The 22599-nt window shown below is 49.2% G+C and overlaps 1 protein-coding gene across 3 annotated transcripts in view; it reads right to left on the minus strand.

The window, feature by feature from the left end:
- Positions 1-22599, minus strand: part of dmd (dystrophin) — a 129386-nt gene that overhangs the window by 26030 nt on the left and 80757 nt on the right. For all 3 annotated transcript variants that reach the window (XM_068308880.1, XM_068308881.1, XM_068308882.1), the window contains 31 exons: positions 21362-21523; positions 19695-19805; positions 19344-19517; positions 19108-19263; positions 18850-19020; positions 18587-18766; positions 18358-18480; positions 18111-18281; positions 17646-17768; positions 17317-17451; positions 16871-17023; positions 15501-15671; positions 12650-12772; positions 12378-12550; positions 12098-12233; positions 11435-11610; positions 11141-11288; positions 10796-10921; positions 10379-10528; positions 9988-10086; positions 9505-9604; positions 9209-9378; positions 8958-9075; positions 7698-7909; positions 7403-7557; positions 7141-7327; positions 5064-5236; positions 4829-4985; positions 3680-3791; positions 3343-3611; positions 2701-2847 (listed from right to left, as the gene is read on the minus strand). In XM_068308880.1, coding sequence (XP_068164981.1) covers positions 2701-2847; positions 3343-3611; positions 3680-3791; positions 4829-4985; positions 5064-5236; positions 7141-7327; positions 7403-7557; positions 7698-7909; positions 8958-9075; positions 9209-9378; positions 9505-9604; positions 9988-10086; positions 10379-10528; positions 10796-10921; positions 11141-11288; positions 11435-11610; positions 12098-12233; positions 12378-12550; positions 12650-12772; positions 15501-15671; positions 16871-17023; positions 17317-17451; positions 17646-17768; positions 18111-18281; positions 18358-18480; positions 18587-18766; positions 18850-19020; positions 19108-19263; positions 19344-19517; positions 19695-19805; positions 21362-21523 — 4761 coding nt within the window. The remainder of the gene's footprint in view (positions 1-2700; positions 2848-3342; positions 3612-3679; positions 3792-4828; positions 4986-5063; positions 5237-7140; positions 7328-7402; positions 7558-7697; positions 7910-8957; positions 9076-9208; positions 9379-9504; positions 9605-9987; positions 10087-10378; positions 10529-10795; positions 10922-11140; positions 11289-11434; positions 11611-12097; positions 12234-12377; positions 12551-12649; positions 12773-15500; positions 15672-16870; positions 17024-17316; positions 17452-17645; positions 17769-18110; positions 18282-18357; positions 18481-18586; positions 18767-18849; positions 19021-19107; positions 19264-19343; positions 19518-19694; positions 19806-21361; positions 21524-22599) is intronic.

The following is a 22599-nucleotide window of genomic DNA, read 5'->3' on the forward strand; positions in this document are numbered from 1 at the left end:
ATTTTTTTATTTTAAAAAATTAAATAGTTGTGCATAAAGTTGCACATCTACGAATGGAGAAAAGAAAGGAAAATAGTGAGTCAATGTGTGAAAGATGGGCAGATGAGGGAGAGGAGAGAGCGGACGAAGGTAATTGAATTTGTAGTGGAGGAATTAGAGTCTCCTTCAGCTCTGAATGAACCGTCCGTCTAGATGGAGGCCAGATAATTGTGCCAAATCAGCACGCCGGAGGACACTCTAAGATTAGCATCTAAACTGCTAACTTTTCGCCCCCCATCGATCCAGAAGCAACACCTGGTTTGCTTCCACTGGTTTTGGTATATGGTGTATTTGATGTCGTGGAAATGTGACGTCTGAGTCTGAGTCACCAACGCTCCTCTGGTTGGAACACAAAAGAGACTCCAAGCTGAGGTCGAGTGGAGCGAAGGCAGAAAACGAGTCCGAGGATAAAGATTAAGTCCCTCCAAACACGAGTGGAGTTATTGAATAGCTGCGTCGGAGTCAGGTCAGGTCAAAGACAAGCAAAGACAAGAAGACACTGGGGTGGGCCGCCTCTACGGTGGAAAGGAAAACTAGGACAGGATGTACGAAAGCTGAAGAATGGACGGTACCTGGGGGTCTTGAGACGTCAGCAACCGCCACTAATGTGTGAAAATCAGTCATTTTAGGCACAAGTGAGACAAATACATGAAACACTCACAAACAGGATATTTCAAGTTCTGCAACAACTGACTTGCTTTCCTAACATTCCGCAAGAGTTTATAGGGATAAAGGTCAGAACGCCCCAAATCTTACGACCTGTTCCCAGCCAGATCGGACCAATCCTACGCTATCAGACAAATGAATCCCACGTTTTTTTCTTGATCGGAATTCCGAGTGAACATTCCTGAACTCCGCTGCTCCCAGTAAATCTCCATAAATAGGACGCACAGCTGATAAATGGAGTGATTTCATTTGGGCGCCGATGTCCGCCCGCTAGCAGTACCCTCAAGGTCCCCCTAGGGGGAGCTACTGTCGATAGTCACTGATGGATCCCGACACGCCGTTCAATAAACTAATGTTCCCTGGCTACAGTTGCTGCAGATGATTTTTTTTTTTAGTCCTGGAAGTAAAGAATGAATCATCGGAAACTTAAAAAACGTCTCAACTTTCTCTGACGGAAGTCTCGATGCGAGGGAGGGAGATAGAGAATTATCTAGTCTGAGTGGACAGATTGCCTGATTAACCATCCAGCCTTTCATCCATCAAATGGGGGGGGCGCTGATGACTCATTGTGGGGGGGTGGGGATGGGAGTGGCGGTGGTGGGGGTGGTGGGGGTGAGATGAAGACCAGACGAGGACATGACAGTGATGACCGTTTCCGTCTGGTGACGGCGTCCACGTAACGATGACTTTACCTTTGCGTCCACCTCACCCAATCCATTCCTGCCTGAGCCGCGTTTCCCCGTATCCACGGTAACCTAATCACAATCGTATAAACGAGAGGAGTGGAATTGATCACAAAAGAGTCCCCCGAGTCGACCAATCATCTTTTTTGACTATTTTTGGGGGGGGCATGGAAGAACACGGCGAGCTGACGGAGGTGACCCCGTGTGCCGGCACAGAAATACGCAAATAGAGCTCTTAGAAAAGCTCTAAACATTAAAGTACGGTGGGAAATGTAACACGCAGACACGCACAGGATGGATTCATACACACACACACACACACACACACACACACACACACACACACACACACACACACACACACACACACACACACACACACACACACACACACACACACACACACACACACACACACACACTTCTCCCCACCACCCTGTTGTTAAAATCGATGCCAAAACTTCCCTGGCAAACGCTGCCCCCCCCAATGAACCACCTGCATTAGAAACAGACTTCACCAAAAATTGGCAGTTAAGTTCTCGTTTCCGTCCAAATGATATAGTGAACACCCCCCCCCCACCAGTTTAAATCAGCTCACACGTATGGGCATAAACACAAAGACAAACCCTTTCCTAAGGGACAAAGACACATCTCGCAGTTTGACCACCGCCCGTTTTCATAAAGCTACCCCCCACCCCCCACAAAGAAAACGAGAGAACGCAAATATCTCCTGGCTGCGACAGCAGCGTTGTGCGTCACTCGATTCAAACTCCTTCTGTTGAGAGGGAAATGAAAGAGGACGGAATACGCCGCGCTATAGATCCCTGCGCTCCGTCTCAAAGGTTGCCACTGACGTCCGCGTTCCTTTTGATCAATGGTCGAGTCAAGTAGTCGGGTCAGACCCACCAGTCAAGGTTCATCAACGATCAACCGAGTGTTAGAAAATGTTCGGATCGTTCTATTCAAGCTGCACACAACCGATCGGAACGGATTTGTGTGGAATTGAAACAGTTACGTGTAGAGGTTAGCGTGTTTGAAGTTAAGCTTCCTGTGTGTGTGTGTGTGTGTGTGTGTGTGTGTCTGTCTGCAAACATCTGTTCACAAGTGAACTTCAGAGAGAACGTCCGTCTGGACCATCCCGGCTCCCCGCCCGGGACTCCTCGCCATCAGTCGCCTCTCTCTGGCAGCTGATTGGCTCCACGTGTCGCCCCCGGTAACCATCACTGTCTGACTACCAGCACACACCCTGCGCCGCCTCTGATCGCCGACACATGGAGTGTGTGTGAGTGTGTGTGTGTGTGTGTGTGTGTACCTGCAGCAGCCTCCAGCGGTCGTTGAGGTCGTCGATGCGTTCCAGGTTGGGCGGCGACAGCTGAACGTCGTGCGGCCCGAAGGTGGAGGCCAACTGGTTCATGTGGGTCACGTCGTCCTGGATCGGGGCGATCTCGTCCTGGAACTCCTTTCGACACACACACACACACACACACACACACACACACACACACACACACACACACACACACACACACACACACAGTGAGGGGGACAGATGGGGAGCTGGACACTCTTCTTCACCTCAACCATGAGGAACAGATGCATCCATCATCTCCACCCGACGTTTCTGCTAATTTAAAGCTCGCTGATGTATGGAGAACATCGACGGGCCAACAGGAAGCAGGATAAATGGAACAGGAGGAGGAAACCAGCGGAACGCCGACAGCTGAGAGACGCTAACGCGCTAATTAGCATATCTGAGGGGTCCACAGCGACGATCGGAGCGTTTTAACACCAATCAATTCATAAGATATTAGTGTTCAAACTTTTTCTAGACTAGGATCCAGTTTTTTGTTAATTTAAACCCAAATATCTGATGATTTCTTTATCCTTTCTATTCATTTAATCAATAATAAATACTAATAAACTGATCATGAGCTCAACCGGGCGCCGATCGGACCTTGACTCTATCGATGTTGTCGGGCAGGGACTCGATGGACACGTCTCCGACGGGCTCCCAGGCCTCCTTCACCATCTCGGCCCGCCTCAGCTGCCCGTCCAGCAGGTCCTGGGCCTCCTGCAGCTGGGCCAGCCGCTCCAGAGCCAGCTCCAGCTTCCTCTGCCAGTCGCCGGCGTCCGTGTTGAGCCGGTTCCACCTCGCCACCAGGTCGTCGGCTTCTTTACGCAGGACTCGGCCCACGTTCTGAGCGCGCTCCTCCGGGCTGATGTCTGAGGAGGAAGAAATCCACGGATGAAACTCGAAAGAACCGACGGCGGGTGTGTCATCCACGCATTACCTCTCTGCTCGGGCGACGGCGTGTTTCGGGGCAGCTCGGACAGAAAGACGCCCACGTCGTCGAGAGCCTTGGTCACAACCGGCTCTTTGGCCCTCAGGTCCCTCCTGAAACCCTGTGACGACACACACACACACACACATACATCTAAACATATTAGTTTTTCAGGATGTGCTCTAAACGTGTGACCTCGGTGACCCCAGACGAGTTCCAACATCTGAGTCGGAATGGAACGATGGAAACTCGTCCGGCTGCAGCAGATGGAGTAAAAAGCAACGCCTCCGGTAGAGTGTGTACGGGTAGATTAGCCGCGCAAACGGCGTTTCGCTGGAGTGTCCTGAGTGGCCCTCATCACGCGTTAATTGCGAGATGCTTTGACTAAAAGCCTTTTCCTCATGCAAAGCAAAGAAGTCGGCGTTTTGAAGAATTATTGTTGTTTTAAGCATGAAATGACCAAATCAGTCGAGCCAATCGTCTCACATTTTTGCATAAATTGCTGCATAAAATGGGGTTTTCATTAACCTGAATGCATATTCCCATTTATCCACAGCCTTTGATTTGCATAATGTTGGAAGTGCGTGAAGTCAAACACACGCGGCTGCTTCTGCAATAAAATCGACAAACTTTTTTTTTTTTATTATGAAAATATCAAACAGGCTATTTTTATTAGCAGCTTATTTGCGCCGGCGTCTTTCTGCGGGTTTATAAAAGCATTTTACTTTGACTCCGCCGACGGGATTGGAGTTCTTTTCTGCGACAATCACAGCGCTTATTATCAGAGACGGCGTGAAAATCATTGAGGGAGGGGGGAGCGGGGTTATTTATATATTTGGGAACTCTGCACCAATTAAAACTGATTAATAATTAACTACACTATATTAGTAATTAGAATCCCTCCATTTTCTCTATGCTAAGCTATGCTAATTAGCTGTTGTCAATAGTTTTGCATTAAAGAGATTCCTTTTGCAAGTGTTTTAACACAAGCAGAGCGTGAAATAAAATAGAATCTAAGGAGGAATTTTATTTTAAAACGTCCTTATTTAAAAAAAATTGTAAATTTGAAAAATTAAAAAAAAAGTAGTAAACTCAATGTCTGTGCCTTACTACACCAGAATCTGCTGAATATCATGTTTTGCGTGTTTTCCCTCCTACTCTGTGCGTGTCCAGCTGGGTCTGCACGGCGGGAACGTCGCCCCCTACAGGCGGCTCCAGCTCCAGCTGTTGGCTTTTCTGTCTCATCCAGTTGAGCAGCTCCTGCAGCGACATGTGGAGCCTCTTCCAGGGCGCCATCTCCGAGTCCAGGTGGGCCCTTGGGAAACAAATAACTATTTTAATTCCTGAGGATTTCTTTGCTTTCTCTGCACAGGAAACTCTAAACTCCCGTCACCTCATGCTGAGGGTCTTGTTGCGCAGGTCGTTCCAGCGTTGGCTCATGTTGTCCAGGCGTCTCTGGAGCAGAACGCCGTCCTCCGAGTCGCCCAGCGAGGTCACGATCCTCTGCCCGTTCTCGTCCAGGGAGTGGTACAACTCGGCGTGGCCGTCGATCTCCGCCTGGAGGTCCTGGTATCGCGCCAACACAGCAAGACTCAGGTGAAAAAAAGGGAAGGCGAGGGGCCATAAATTCCGTCGGAGCACACACTTCATTTTCTTGGTAATAGCAGGCACCTTTCAGGAATTTACTTTTTCATTGCTCGAGTGCACAGTAATGGGATCAGGATCTGAGAGAGTGATTTACTCCCTCAAAGGAGCAACCGGCAGGATTGAGCTGTAATGCAGGGCTTTAATGCGTGCTGGATGGAACCTTTTGTAGAAATGAAACGTCAAGATGTGCTACTCAGGCCTGGAATCAGACGCTAAGCTTGATAGTGATGGTTCCACCTGCGCAATCCATCACTTGATGTGTTCTCAGAGAGATACTAGAGAGAAGTGAGTCTGGAATCGTGCAAACAGATGGAAAAAGTCCAGCAGGAACAGGAACACAAGAAATAAAACGCACCGACGACACTTCAGGATCCGTTAAAGGAAGTTCAGGAAAGTTTCCTCTGATCACCTCTGGATGTTTAACCTGGTGCAAAGTTAAACTTTGAAGCTTCTGACTTAAACTTATGGTTTCACTCTTTATTCCAGCCTTATGCTGTCATTATGAATCATCCACTGGGCCGAGAAAAGAAGACGTTTAGTTTGGATGTCGTCCCCCCAAAAGGAAACATCTGAAACACTCAAACTGATTTAGAATTCTAAACGTTAAAACCTTTTCATTGTACAGAATAAAACACCCGACGACAGATTTGCGTCCCGACCTGAACGTGGTAGACCTTCCTGCGCAGCATGTTCACAACTTCACCCTGGAATCCAAAAGCAGACGTGGAGAAGAAAAAGAAGAAGCATCTTCTGTTTCCTCCGTTCCCTCGGGATGAATTCCCAGTGTGAGAAGGCTTTCTGTTTTCAGTGTGTGTGTGTGTGTGTGTGTGTGTGTGTGTGTGTGTGTGTGTGTGTCAAAGAGAGGGACTTAGAGATGAGGAGGAAGAGAAGGAGCGTCATGGAGTGACGGAGGGAGAGTTAGTTATCCATGAAGAGGGAGATAGAGATGGAGTGTTTGAAAGGAGGGGGCGATAGAGGGGGGGGGTAACTTGAAGGGGTGCATTAAGTGATGAGTACGCTCATTTTCCAATTAAACCTTATCTGCATGCGGTTGTAGCCTCAGAGTGTTAGCGCTCTCTGGATGCTACGCTAGCGCCGCCGTCCGCCATTATGATTGGACACAGAAGACTATCGCAGCTCTGCACACGGGTGCCGCCGTCCTACCCAGAAAGCCTTGCGTCTGCGCCAAAATATTCCCTCCCTTTACAGTACGGCGCATTGTGTGTGTGTGTGTGTGTGTGTGTGTGTGTGTGTGCACGACAGAAAGTGTGTGTGGGTGCAGGGCGAGGGCCAAAGGTCAGAATATGTTCTCCTGCAGAACAGAGCTTTCCCTTCAACACCCACAATGCAGTGGGGGGGATTTTGCATTCGACCAATGAGATGCCTGGAAGCATTCCTGTCATACCAGTCTGAGTTTCTATCACCCAGACCAGACAAAATATTGAAATCCTCATCAATAATATTAGAAATGGAATCATCTTGATTGATTTTGATCACCTGTCAATCAATCTTTTTGAAAGACGGACTTAAAATTCTGCGTCTTCTGCTCCGGATGCTTCTTTATTTATTCACGCGGCTGCAAACGTTAAGCGATTCCGCCGCCGCGCTCCGTTACAACTCTACTTCACACGGGTGTTAAAGAGTCACGGCTGGGCGGCGGCGGCAGTAAAACCGCCGTAAAACCGCTCGATGTGAAACCAAAGTTTGTCAGAATAACGGTCATCTGGGCAGAAGAAGGAGCAGAGAGGAAGAGGAAAGTGTTCGTTCAGAGAGGTCACGCTGACGGAACCAAATAAAGGTTTTTTTGAGGTTTCGGTACCGACCCCCCACTGGCCCAGCAGGTTCCGGGCCGCCGGCTCCTCCTGGAGTCTCTCCTTGTTGGTGGCGTCGATCAAAACGTTGCAGGTCGTCTCCGCCTCCGTCAACCAGCTGAGGAACTTCTCCAGGTCCAGGTAGAAGTTCTGCAGCAGCTTCATGGCGGCATCCAGAGCCGCCTCCCTGTCCGAAACCCTGGAAACGCGCACAACGTTTAGACAGACGCGTGTCTGGACCGGCGCCGCGCGTCCACACACGCCACCCGGTTACCGTTTGCCGATGTGCGTCCAGGTGGCCACCATATTGTTGTTGACCTGCGTGACCTTGTGCGTGTCGTCGTCGGCGTAGAGCGTCAGCAGCTTGTTGGCGAGGGCGTTGGTTTGGTCCACCTGACCCTGCCACTGCTGCAGATCCTTCAGGAAGAGCTGAAAGGGTTAAAAAAAAATATGATGACTCTTTTTTTTTAAACTTTTATTCAGTTGTTTCTGGAAACGTGAGAATTAGAATAAATCGGATGGGAGGAGGAGGACTCGTAGAAAACGTCCGGACGCGCTGAAGCCCACACCTTCATCTCTGCGTTGAGCTTCCTCACGTCCTCCACCGTGTACGTGATCTCCGGCAGCGACGCCAACGCTTCGCCGGCCTGCTTGATGCGGACGTCCACCGCCTTCTTAGCGTCCAGCCAATCGGTGGAGTCCTGCTGCATGTTGTGGAGCTGCTTCATCCGGTCGGACAGTTTGGTGTGCGAGTCCTCCCAGTGGTTCTGGAGTCTGTCCACTGGAGGGACAGACAGACGGAAACACCAGCTGCATTTTAAATATAAGCTCCATATTTGTGTCCAAACTATCAATTTTACAGCATAAACATTTTCTGGCCTCTGCTTCTTTTTTTAGCAGATAGATGAAAAAAGTGCATCCCTCCGGGATTATTTTCAATCCACATTTGGTAGTCAGATTCAGCCGGACTTTGTGTCGACTGCAGCGGGAGGTGATGGTAATGAGGGAATGTCGCCCGGTGCAACGGCGCAGCCCGGCTTGCATCACGCTGGCTTTTTAACAACCGCGGCGCCGCATCGCATCGCAAAAAAAAAAAAAAAACAACATGTAGAAAATACTTGTTAGTCAGAAACGTGTTGTTTCCATCGGATGAGGAGACACAGAATATCTACAGGCTGAGCCTTTAGAGCAAACAAAATACCGCAGGAAGGAATGGAAATCGACTCAAGCTGCAGAAATTTTGTCTGAAGGGGGGGAAAAAACAGGTGTAAATGTTTCATCGGAGGAACCGGTGGGGGTTGAAAGGCGAAAAAGATGGAGGGAGGGAGACAACATCTACGGAGCTGATATTAAAATTTAAAAAGACGCATTAGGCAGAAACAAAAGGAAAGCAGTAAAAGCCTTTTAGAGGTTTCGTCCCGGCTTGATTTCCTTCTTACTTCCCTCAGATTTCTTCTACTCACGCATTTTTTCTCTGGTTTTTAATGGTTCATAGAAGATCAGATCAGTTCATTAATTGGCTCGTAATCTAGTGGTTCAGTTGTTTTATTTTTTTTTAAAAATCCATTTGCACATATTCTACTCAAAACTCTCAGAAATGGATTTTTCTTGACTCTTTTAATCAAGAGCTGTTTCTAAACATTAATAGAAATAAACTCAATTTCATTTATTCCTGTCATGGAATTCTAAAACTGATGCAGGATCTGTAGGAAAGGGCGTGTCGTCCTGCACGCGTCAGGGCGTGACACACGGATGTAACGCGCCCTGGCGTGCTTTACCATGTTTTTTAGACGTCACATGACGCGTGAGTGCAGGTGTGTGTGACGCACTGCGTTCGGTGATGGCGTTGCGGGTCTCCTGGTTGCTGGTTTTGTTCTTCAGGTTCTGCGCCGCGGTGACCTGTTGCTCCAGGAGGGGGCGCCGCTGCTCGAGCTCCTGCAAAGACGCCTGAAAATTACAAAATAAAAGCACGGAAATCACAAATGGGCTCAAGTCGTTTGGATTTATTGTTGCTAATCACGCGTACGACTGCGACCGATTCGCGCTAACGTCTACCCAGCATGCCTCAGTGTTTGATAACCTTGAGTTTGCCGATGTTGTCGCTGATGTCTTCCAGGTCGGCCACCACCACGCGTTTGTTCTGCACCATGTTGTCCAGCATGCTCAGCCAATCGGTAAGCTCGGCCCACGACTTGTTGAACTGAGCCAGCGAGGAAGACTCCGGCTGAGAACTTCCTGTCAGACCTTCATCTGGGATAAAAACGCACACAATATATTAAACATTTATGGATGCTATACCTAAAACCTGCAAACAGATATTTAATCGTCGTGTATTTGATGCTGATTTCTTGCATATTGAATTAATTGAAGTCTTACTGGCTTTTTTGGCGACGAGCAGAGCCGCCATCCTCTCTTTGTGCTGCCGCATCAGCTCCAGAATCACCGTCCAATCGTCTTTAAGCTTGATGTACTTCACCTGTCAGCACACACACACACACACACACACACACACACACACACACAGAGTCAGTGTTGACAACCTCAAGACGAACAAACTTCAGACGAGAACATTTCAGGTCAAATGTGCTCCGGCGTCTTTGATCTCCAGAGATGTAACGCGCTCTGACACACATTAATGAAGTACATAACGCCGATTTGATGAAATATTTCCAGCAGAAGTAGTGGAGAGATGAAAGAGAGAAGCCTTAAATTTATTTCATCCCCCAGAAGAGCGCGGCATCCGTGCATATTTCAAGACGCAAAAACGTCTTTTTCATCATCAAAAACAGACGAGATCAGAAAACAGACGACGCTCCAAAAACACAGAGGATGCTGCCCGGGTGCGTTTGATTTCCTCACCTTGTCTTTGTGATTTGGAGGACAGTCCTTGAACAGGTGTTCGGCTCGCTCCAGAACGAACTCCACTTCCGGCTGCTTGACCTGCACTTCCTCGATCAGCTAGAAGAGGGAAAAACGTTGAGTTTAAAACATTTCCCATACGTCGGACGGCCGTCCCGTTAATTAAAAAAATGTTTTTTTTAAAAAAGTTTTGCTAAATTTTTTTTTTATTATCTAATTTTAAAATTAAAAAGACAAAAACATGTCCCGTACACCGGACGGTGGTTCCATTAACTTATATTAATTTTTTTTAAAATTTAAATTCTTTTATTCCTTTTTTAATTTAAATTTTTATTTTTTTTAAATTAAAAAACAAAAACATGTCCTGTACGTCAGACGGCGCTCCCGTTACCCTCGGCGGCGTCTCCTCGGGGTTTTGCTCCAGTTTGGCTCTGGTGCTGGAGGCCCAGGCCGACAGGTCGTCCATCTGACCCTGGAGCCCCTCCAGCTCTAACAGGAGACTCTCGATCTCCAGCTGGCGCTCAGGCAGAGCTTTGGACACCTAAAGGCAGACAGATTGACACTGAAACGTGAATGTTAGCGTAACGCTAACGAGTGGAAGCATCTCCGCGCGGTGGCGACGTGACGTAAGGCTTCTCAAACGATGGAAACCAGGAAGCCGGATTCACATCAGCGTTTTTTTAGGCTGGTCCATTTTTGCACACCTAGCAAGAACAAATCCTGATGATGCACCAGGTAGGAGTTTAGAGGTGGGCGGGGCTTGGTGTAGCGCTGAGCGGCGTGCTGTTAGCGGCAGGAAGCTGCTGACCTGAGCCCAGCGAGCGTTGATGATCCGCACGTCTTTGTGTCTGTCAGCAGGAAGAGTCGTCTGCTTCTGTCTGGAGTTCAGGTCGTCTATCGCCGCCTTCTTGGCAGGAAGCTCCTCCACGTGTGTCTGCAACACACACACACACACACACACACACACACACACACACACACACACACACACACACACACACACACACACACAAGTCATGCAAGGTGAGAAACCTTAGCAGTAAGGTTAAACTCTAGAATGAAAAATTACAGCGTCTCACCGGAACCCGGGTACACTCAATCAAAGAAACACACACACACACACACGCGCACACACACACACACACACACCTACCTGGACTTTGCCCAGGGTGTCTCGGATGCGTTGCGTCTCCGCCGGCTGCAGGGGGACGGCCAGGACGCCCTCGGCTTTGTCCAACCAGCCCAGCATGGAGCCCATGTCCTCCTGCAGCGCCGCCGCCGCCGTACGCGCCTCCGAAGACCTGCAGGGGGCGACGGAGAGAGGACAAAAGGAACAGGGCTTCATCCTCATAATTAGGCTCAAACGGAGAGACTCAGTTTCCAGCCAGGGGCGAACCAAACACACGCATGGATGAAAGAACACACACACACACACACACACACACACCTCCTCTTGCGTTCGTTCAGCTGCTGGCAGACGTGGGTCCAGCTGGCGTTGAGCGCCTTGAGTTGCCCGCGCAGCCGGGAGGCGTCGTCCGGCGTGCTCAACTGGCTGACGTCCTCCCCGACGGCGTTCACCCGGCCCAGCACCACCTCCTGGATGGGGATGGCCTCCGTCAGGTCCTGCACACACACACACACACACACACACACACACACACGGGATGATAACGTTTGGATCCAAGCGATTGAACGTCGGTGGAACAATCCGCTCACACGTCGTGGGTCTGAATCTCACCGTTCTGCTGCGTTAAACTGCTTTTCCTAATCCATCAGTTTAGGTTTTTATTTTTTTTGGGGGGGGGGACGTTGATGCAACATCGAAATGTCAAAATCAATGACATAATGTCGTTACATAAGGACTAAAAAAAGGAAACGTTCTGTTTGTGTTGAGGCTGGCTGCCTCTTTCCTGTTGACGACTGCCATCTGTGTGTGTGTGTGTGTGTGTGTGTGTGTGTGTGTGTGTGCGTGTGTGTGTGTGTGTGGACCCATGCTGTGTTTTTTTATCCTTCCTGTCTCACCAGAGGAGAGTAATGAGTAACATTTAAATGTGTGCTCAGATGCTCGTGTGTGTGTGTGTGTGTGTGTGTGTGTGTGTGTGTGCGTTACCCTGAGGTGCTGTCGCTGTGCCGTCGGCTCACTCTCGACTAGTTTCAAAGTGTTCTCGGCGTCGTTCAGCCACTCCTCCATCGCCGTCTGATCCGCCACCAGCTTCTGCCACTTGGAGTTGCATTCGTGCCAGCGTCTTCACACACACACACACACACACACACACACACACACACACACACACACACACACACACACACACACACACACACACACACACACACACACGTGAGTCCACACGTCATCGTGCCCTTCACTTACCTCCACCCCCCCTCATTACTTCAGTCTGTCCTGGTGCAGTTTGTTCAGTTTGTCCCAGTTGGCGCTGAGGAGGCCGGCGCTCTCCTGGATCTTCTGGCCCTCCAGGGGCCGGGCCCCTGAGGCCACCTCGTCCCTGCGTCCCAGAGCCCCCTCCACGGGGCCCTGCAGCTGGTCGATGCTCCCCTTCACCTCCTGCAGACACGGAGGGACCCCCACCATGCAAAGTTAGAACTATTTCCCATCGCGTGTCCCCATCGTGTGGGGGTCAGAGGCTCGGGGGGCGGGGCTGACCTTGAGGCATCGCTCCTGTTGAGGCAGGTTATAAAACGCCGCGGGCCAGAATTCAGGAGAGTTCAGCTTGAAGTCCGTCTCTGAAACCGAACGCAGCAACGCCTGCAGCTCCGCCAGGTAGTCCTACACACACACACACACACACACACACACACACACGTCGTGACACACAAACAGTAGATTCAGATCAGGAAATATTATCAATAATATTACAAATTTATCAGAGCAGATAAATTTTAATGTTTTTTTAAATTTCTTTTTTAAACTCAGACTTCGGTTAGAAAAGAATCCACACATTAATTCTATTAATATCAGAACATGTGAATCATTTATGGTTGTAATGTAATAAAATACACTGCAGGAATGACTTCCTGAGGATGATGGATTCTCTTGTGAATGAGCTCCTTCTCATCACATCACTAACCCCCCCACTGTGAGCACATCACAGCTCACGTTTCACTCAGTCCAACCTGTCATTAAGAGCCAATTCTTGAAAAACGCCGATTGGAATTAATTCCTACGTTTCCCGACCACGACACACACTAGTGTAACTGAGCATGGCGAATGGACCCGCCCTCACGCCGCGGCGCGGAGATACTGGGATATTAACGCTCGACTCGCTTCATTTCCCTTCGCTGTTGTGCTCCTTTCACCCGGGAAATGATTTCCCTGTTAAATGACACTTTTTAATTAAGTTAAAATAAAAAAACACGCACAAACATTAGAATTATTAGCAGCCGTGCAGCGTTGATGACTGCTGCTGGCCTGAGGTGTGTGGAGCAGCCGCCGCTCACCCGTGGACACCACGTCCTTCACGTGGATCCAGCGTTGCATGATTGAATTACCCATAATGCAACTTAATGGCAAGTCCTAGTGAATTTCAAAGTCAACACTGATTGACCACAAAAGATAACCTCAAATGGAACAAACGTGTGCCCCCGTTTGACCTTTAAACCCGAGCCACGATGGCGTGACGACCCTTTAGATGCACTTTAGCGCTGCAGATTATTCCTAGAAGAAAACCTGCACGTCGCTCTGAGGTGTGATGAGGTGAGATGGAAGCCAGACGCTTCAACGTCCCAGTTTCTCTGCTAACGGCGGCATAGAGCCCCGCCATACTGGGGGGGTTCAATGGGGTAACACGATGAAATAAACACATGTGAACACAGTCGCACGAAGGGTCACAACCCACTAAACAGTCTTTATATATGCAGGACACGCTTTCTGAGGGGGGGTCAAGCTGAAGAAATGCTTTTCCAACTTGTTCTAGGTGATTTGTACTTGGTGCGCTCGTGGCTTTGCGTCTGAGAGCAGGAGGAGATCACGAGGCGACGCCTGAAGCACTTCCTGTTCCTGAATGAAGACGAGCTGGACGTTCGTCCAGAGCAGACAAGAACAGCTTCCGCTGATTCCAGATCAGTTTGGGGTTTTTTTAAAAATAAATTCAGTTTGTATTGATGAAAGTTTAAACCTGTCATGATCTGCTCTGCCCCCCCCCCCCCCCCTTTGAGCAGCTTTGGACTGAACACACATCTGAGGACACGCGTCCTGAGATCCACTCCATCATCCTACAGAACGCAAAGCGTTTCACGTCCTGATGACTCAGCTCCAGTCGGACGCCGAGACGAGAGGAAAATGAAAAAGTGCCCCGGTGTGGCGCTGGGGGGGGGGGGGGGGGGCAGATAGGTGGCCTTTTTCTGGGGTCCACTCAGGCTCCTCGTGGGTCTGGACGTGTACTCTGGTCATTTTCATCACGTTAACATTATAGCTCACTTTCATTCATGACATCATCACCAGGAGACAATAAATCTAGAAATGACGAATTCGTGGCGGTCAGAGGTCAGACGGATGAGGATAAAGTTCAAAATTCAGGTGAGTTCTGCTGACGTGACCTCTGACCTGTGATTACTGAAAACTCATAACAGTTCACAGGAAGTGGGAAATGATGTGCACTAATTACTGCTGGAGGGTTCTTGAGCGACGCCCCGAGGAGCCTGAACAGCGTCAGTGGAGCCCGGCGTGCTGAGTCAGCACAAGAGGTCCGGTTCAATTTAGAAACGCCACGTAAAGCGTGTTTCAGCGCCGCCCCCCCCTCCCGGCCGCACGCCGCAGGAAAACAGGCGGCTCAGATGTGTGTCGGTCCAAAAAGTCCAAAAGTGATTGGTTGAGAGGGTACGTACGACATCAGCGATTGGCAGATCGGGGGGCTGTGGTGTAATGTGATTGGTTGACAGCCGGAGGGCATGCAGCGACACAGACAACCAATGAGATTCAGACATGTGAGCGTCGGTCACATGACCACATGTGAATGAAGATGCAGCAAAGAAAAACAACAAAGCCACACAAATTTTATTCTCCAAGGGAACGATTTGATTGGTTCGGATGTTTTTAGGGGCGTTTTCTTTGGGGGTTAAAGTTCAAGCTCATCTATGACTTCGTTGTTGTCAATACGAAAACCAATAAAGGACGTTTTTGTGTTTATTTCTCTGTTGCCCTGGTAACACATGACACACCAGCAGCTGATGAGAAGATTGATTCTTCTCTTTATAACACGCCTGTATTATAAACTAGCTGGTTGTTAGCTAAGCTAAGCTAACCTTGATATTCAATCGGGTATCAATCGTCCCATCATGCTTTGGTGTTGGTGTCACCGTTAGCTCGTAGCTAACAGAATCCAATGAAGGTTTTCATACACGCCGCTAGCCAATGACGCCGTATTGATTTCTGTTTAACTGCGCCCTACCTAGCCACCTAGCTCCCCTGCTCACAGGCTAGCGCTCAGAGAGCATTGTGGGTATTAGTATGGGTCGTCTGTTAGTACAGGTAGAGGGGTCGTCCTCCTGAGACTCACACGTTGTCTTCTGAAGGGTCTGAACCTGCCCTCCGCCTCCCCCCAGCGCGTGTTCAGCTGGAGCTGGCGCGGCTCCACTAGCCTGGCGGCTCCAGCTTCTGACAGCTGATTGGCTAAGCCCTGCACCTCCTTAAGCGCTTCCTTCTTCTTGTCGAACTCTGAGCCAATTTCCTATTGGACAAAATCAACCAGGTGGTCACACTCGCGATTGGCTGAGCCAGAAAGGGGGGAGGGAGAAGGGGAGGAGGCACAGAGAGGCATGTGATGTAATTGAATAACACACTCAAACACACACACACACAAGAGAGGATTGAAATAATAAGACATTTACGCACTCACACGCACACAAAGACACAAAACGGTTCATAAAAGAGATAAAATATCATGTTTGTCAGTCAAACAGACAAAAACAATTCTTCAAAGCATGAAAAATAAGAAAAATGGCCGCAGAACTAGAAGAAGAGTGCCTTCAGACTTTATTCACATTGAGAAGGAGTACAATAGTACAGAGGGACAGACAGAGGGACAGACAGAGGGACAGACAGAGGGACAGACAGAGGGACAGACAGAGGGACAGACAGACTGAGGGACAGACAGACAGAGGGACAGACAGACGGGCAGTGAGGAATCTCGGCGGCGGCAAACGAGAGGCGGCGTCCGTTTAGCGGAATGTCATAGTGATCATCTGAAAGTGAAAAACACACAACATGGATTCAGGGCGGGGTCAAAAAACAGGCGGAGTCTGGGCGGAGTCAGGGCGGAGTCTGGACTTCCACATCAGCACACACAGACTCTCTCCAGGAGCGTTTAACATTGATTAAGTGATATTCAATCTATAATCAATAATGCAGTATTTCACAGGAAACACGTTCAGGACTGATGGAAGTGTTAAATAATGTTTAAATGTGTCACATTAACATATTTGTATGATTTGTATGCAGGTTGTTTCTTTTTTATCATCTGCTTCACGGGATCAACGTTAACAAAAAATCATCTATCTGCTCACAACTCTCTGCTATAATGTTTTATAAATTATCAATCAATTATAGATCAAGTTCAGTGATTTATTGGCTTTAAAACGCTGCGTCTCCCACTGGGGGTGAGAATCGATCTGCTCTTGCGTCTTTGGACTTCAAAAAGCTTCTTCCCACGAGGGTAAAAATGGAAAATCTTTGGCAAAGAATAAAAGCTAAAAAAAACCCAAAACACTCAGACGAGCCAAGAAAGGTTTCTGCAGACACGCATCAGGAAAAGAGAAGGCTGACGAATGAGAGATGAAAGGTGTGATGACGGACAGGTCGCACAGGAAGGACCTATTGTAGTGTTTGTATGTATAGTGTGTGTGTGTGTGTGTGTGTGTGTGTGGTCACCTTGACCCTCTCCCCTTCCGGTGGGTCGGGCAGTTGGTCCACGCTGCGCTGGATGTCGTCCAGCCAGGCCAGCAGGTCATGTGACTTCCTCCTGTACTGGTACCACTGGGGGGCGATGGCCAACGCCTTCTTGTTCCTGAGCAAACGCAGGTCCTACACACACACACACACACACACACACACACACACACACACACACACACACACACACACACACACACACACACACACACACACACACACACACACACACACACACACACACAGTCTGAGGCCTGGATCCAGGTAAGCTGCAGGAAATTGATTCCATCTATGCTAAATCCGATGCTAACGTCCTGCTAAAGCTGCACAAGCTCCGGTTTTAGGTGCAACAACCACGCATTGCCATGTCAGGTGTGTGTGTGTGTGTTTGTTGTGATGCGTGTGTGTGTGATGGCGTGCGCTACCTTCACGGTGTTGTACTTGCTGTTGAGCTGGTTGTGTTTCAGGCGGATCTGTTCCCTCTTGTCCTGATCCGGAACCCTCTTCTGCAGATTCTCTCCTTTCACCAGCAACTCATTCACTGCACCTTCCTCACAGTCCTGCACACACACACACACACACACACACACACACACACACACACACACACACACACACACACACACACACACACACACACACACACACATAAAAGTCGTTCAAGAAATGCACACAAAGCACCTAACAGAAGTGTGTGTGTGTGTGTGTGTGTGTGTGTGTGTGTGTGTGTGTGTGTGTGTGTGTTCGTGGGGACCTTGTCCTCCTGGAAGTCCTCGTCTTTGAGGTTCTCCCCCTGCTTCACCTCCTCCTCCAGGAGATCCAACCAGATCTGGGCTTCGCTGTGGTACTGCTCCAGCTCTTTGGCCGACGCCGCCGTCTGCCAGACACGCACGCACACACACACACACACACACACACACACACACACACACACACACACACACACACACACGGGGGAAGGTAGATCATTAGCAGGCAAGAGGAGGTAAATCCAGCCGGAGAGGCTGCAGCAGATTTAGGGAGAGCAGGAAATTAATTCAGGGAGTTGGAGGGAAAATTTACGCAGTTTGGAGTCTGTAAATTTAAAGCTGAAGTTATTCGGCGAGAAAAAGTCAGTTTAAAGATGTTAAAGTAGAAATAAATTTTAAAAAAACAGTAACACCTGATGGATTCATTAATCTAATCTGATTTTCAAAATAAAAGCATGGTGTTTTCCTACCTGTCCGGAGGCGATGCGCTGGGCGACGGCGTCAAACCTCTGGTTGAGCCGCTCCACTTTGGGCCCCACCTGAGCCTGGCAGTTCTCCCCCCTGGTGGACATGAGGTCCTGGGCCAGATCCCTCACCCCCTCCACCTTCCCCCGGGTGAGCTCCAGCTCCGCCCGCAGCACCTGCAGAACCCCCCACCCACCAAAAATTATGAAGATGACAAAAGGAATCCAAACGGAATAAATCTTGAATTCCCACCTTGAGGGCCGCGTCGTCGGGCCCCTGGCTGCCGATCACGTCCATCTTCTTCTCCGCTCCGTCCATCCATCTGTTCACTTCCTCCATCTCTCCATCCAACTTCTGCATCTGCCGCTGGTAGTCCTGAGCACGGGGGCGGGAGACGAGTTATTCCTGGACTGGTTTATATTCAGCGTGGATCAGGCGTGACGAGCGTCACGCGGTGCTCATGCGTGTGTGTTCGTCTGACCAGCAGCAGGTTGAGCCACTCCTCCGCCCTGGACGTCACTGCGATCCAGTTGCAGTGCAGCAGGCTGACTTTGTCGTCCACCAGGCCCCCGTGGCCCCTCAGCAGCGCCTTGAGGGCCTCGGCCAGCTCCACCACGGCCTGCAGCTGGGGCTGGCGGCGCTCCGTCTCCGCGTGGATGGACTGGCAGAACCAGGGGACGGATTCAGAACCAGAGCCGAGCTGCGGTTTGAGTTTTCGTGTTTTTGGGGGTTTTTTTGCGTTACCTGCGCCCACACTAGCTCCGCCTCCAGGTCGCTGGGCATCCCGTCGACGGCGGAGCGGCGCGTCAGCTCGGAGTCGGTGGCGGCGAGCCACTCCGTCAGACCGTTCAGCTCCTTACGCAGCTTCCTGGACAACTTGAGGATCTTCTCCAGCTCCAGTTTGCTCTCAGTCACCTGAAGATGGATCCATCAGCTGGGACGACTCCTACGACCGTGTGTGTGTGTGTGTGTGTGTGTGTGTGTGTGTGTGTGTGTGCTCACCTGCGACCCCAGCTGGTTGTAGAGCAGCTTGAGGGCGGTCACCCTGTCGTCCAGCTCCCTGGGCGTCTCCGTCTGCTGCCTCTGGACCACCTGTCGCCCCGTCTTGATGACCGTCTCCACCTCCCCCTTCACCTCGCTCAGCACCTTGTACAACTTCTGCTCGACGCCAGGAGACAGCGGCGCCTCAGAACGGGCTCCATCCCACCGTCCGCCCGTCTCACAAACGGATTACCCACCATGCACTGCTCCAGCTGCGACTGCACCACGTCCTGCTCCACGCTGCCGATCTCCAGCACGGCCACCTGGGCTTTGACGGCGTTCAGCTGGCGCTCGCAATCCGCCAGCCGGGCGTCGTAGTTGGCCGGTTTCTGGAAGAGACGGAACTTGGTCCAAACGTCCGTCAGCATTTTCTGTAAAGAAATTGAAAAAGTTAAAACTTGATATTTAAGGACAGAAATGCTGCAACCGCTGAGGATTTATTTTCCATTTGGATGAATTAGCGCTAACATTCTGCACACGGGCTTGTTAGCGTTGCTAAATGCTAGCTTGTATTTAGACTACACGTGAGGACCTTCTCATCCGTGTACCTGGGTGAGGTCGATCTGTCCCATCCTCCTCTGGGATGGCTCCTTGTCCTGGTGCTTCTTCCTCAGGCCCTCCAGCGTGGCCTCATGGCCGCTCAGCTCCGACTGGATCTTCTGTTAGTCACAAATAAAAACACACACAATGTTAAAGAAAGAATTACAATGCCACTCAGGAGAGCGTATAGCTCCACTGAGGCAAAATAGTCCACTTTCATTTAATAAATCCTAATCAGCCCCGATTTAAATGAAAACATTTAAATCTGATGCAAATCTGTTCAATAGTTCTTGTGTCGTCCTCCAAAAATGTGACACAATCTTCTTAGAACAGGTAATAAAAACTAATAAAGATAAAATAAAAGACAATTTATTCTTATGAATTATCCTGAAATGAATTTTGAGTTAATAATAAAGTTGATTTATTCATAATAAAGTCTAAAAACAACTCCAGCTGACAGTGTACCACCATCTGATGACCACTAGGGGGCAGGAGGCATCAAGAAGAACGCCTTTTGAGATTCTCTGTCTCTATCAGTATCTGTCTCACACACACACACACACACACACACACACACACACACACACACACACACACACACACACACACACACACACACACACACACACACACACACACACACACACACACACACACACACACACACACACACACACATTCCTTTTATAAACACCAGTCGCCCTGTAATCACATGTGCTTCTCACACCTCTCTAATCCAATTGTTCTCATCCCGCTGTGTGTGTGAGCGTGTGAAAGTGTGTGTCGTGCTGGTGGTCTACATGTGGAGATAATTCACACACACACACACACACACACACACACACACACACACACACACACACACACACACGCACAGGTTTCCTCCTTTCATTCTTTCTATCATTGTGTTTTCATGGTCGTGTCAGAACCACAGAACCACAAAGAGATGCAGAAGAACGAGACGTTCGAGGAAGCAGGGAAAACACAGAGGTGGTGTGTGTGTGTGTGTGTGGGTGTGTGTGTGTTGCGTTCAAAGCATCCCCGGGCTTAATTAGGACCACGGAGTGAAAAAGAGCCTGGAAATGTCCATATTTGAGAGATGATTATCGTCTCCCTCCTCCCTGTAGCGTCCATCCTGCCGGTGGACGCCGCCGTAAACACCTTTGATTACAGACGAGGTTTTATTTTAGGACTTGAACAGACTAAGCACTAAATGTGAAAGCAGGAATAAATCTAATGATGCTGTAGCCGCTTGTTTGTACAGCATGTGATGCAAAACGAATTAGAGGAATCTAAGGGAAGGCGGTGCAGCTGCAGAGCGACTGAACCCCAAAAGGTCAACCGTGGTGAGTTCAGGTGCTGCCTGGAAATATAAATATCAAATAAGTACATGCATTAATGCCAATAAGCGCTTAAAAAGTTTGATTTTTCAAAAAACAAATATTTATAAAGCAGATTTTTGGTCTATTTTTGCTTGACTGATGTGCACGTCGACCTCTATTCAGATTAAACTGCATCCAATCTGACAGTTTGATATTCTAACACGACTTATTTATGAATTTATTCACTTAAAAGGAGACTAATCTCCCAACAGCCTTGAACGTGCACTTTAGCTGCAGACGAAATCATTGATTCGTGTCGTTCCGGGACTCGAACCGACGCCCCCGGCGGCTACCTGAGCCTCCTGCGGGATCTGCTGGGCGTCGATGTGGTCGTTCAGGTAGGCGGTGAGGTGGCGGTCGGTGTTGGCCAGAGACTCCTGCATCTGCCTCAGCGTCTTGTCGTTCTCCTGAGCCCACTGGACGCTCTTCCCCAGCTCCTTCTGCCTCCGTAGCGCCTGAGGAAACAGGAAACGCATCACAACTTATCAAAAAACACACACACACACTCATAAATGGTACTATAAATACAGAAAACAGCTTACGGGAAGAGCATCAGCAAATTTTCCAGCTCATAAATATAAAAGCAATTTCTTATAAATAAGAGTTTGAATAATCTCGTGGGGAATCTGGATGAGGAACCGGTGAGATTCAAATGAGATAAGAGCCCAACGATGGGGGGGGGGGGACGACTAATGGCTTGAATTTCAATTAAGGATGCAGAAAAAACTCTTTCAATAAAAGTATTATTATTATTTATTGACGTTAATCCTGAAGCAGATCCGGTTTAAGCGGTCCGAACACTGAACCCTGGGGTACACCAGAACCGCTAACCATGAAGTCAAAGCTGTGCAACGGGGCTAACTGTTGGGCTAGTTGATGAATTAAAGAAGTAGAGCTAAACGCTAACATTCTAGTCAGGCACAAAGGCTTCACTCTCCATTTTTTTATGCTAGTTTTCTTTTTTAAACAATTTGCGTGTAAAGAATGTATGAAGACAATAAAAGAATGTAGTTGTCAAAGCTTTTATCCTTCAACACAGACACACACAACCCGTCTACACATACCAAACACACACACACACACACACACACACACACACACACACACATCCCCTGTACCCTCTTGAAGGACGGACTCCGAGGTTTCCCCTTCACGTCTGACCCCATCACGGCCGCCCGTTTCCCCCCGACAGCATCACAAACGATCTCCCGGTTCCCGCCGTGTGGGACGCGTCCGACGCCCACCGGAGCGTTTCCTCTGCTGACGACTCGCTGACCAGATTTAAACTCTTACGTCATAAACCGGCTCCGTCGGAGGGAGGACGCGGCTACAGGTGAGCGCGATAATCCCGTTCAGACGGATAACGACTCCAAGTATAGCCTCCAGCACGCCTCACACTCGTGTCTCGCTAAAACACACACACACACACACACACACACACACACACACACACACACACACACACACACACACACACACACACACACACACACACGTCTTCAGTGATAATGTATGAAACCAGAACTAGCGA

This window comes from Antennarius striatus, chromosome 24 (assembly GCF_040054535.1).
Source record: "Antennarius striatus isolate MH-2024 chromosome 24, ASM4005453v1, whole genome shotgun sequence".
Lineage (NCBI taxonomy): Eukaryota > Metazoa > Chordata > Actinopteri > Lophiiformes > Antennariidae > Antennarius > Antennarius striatus.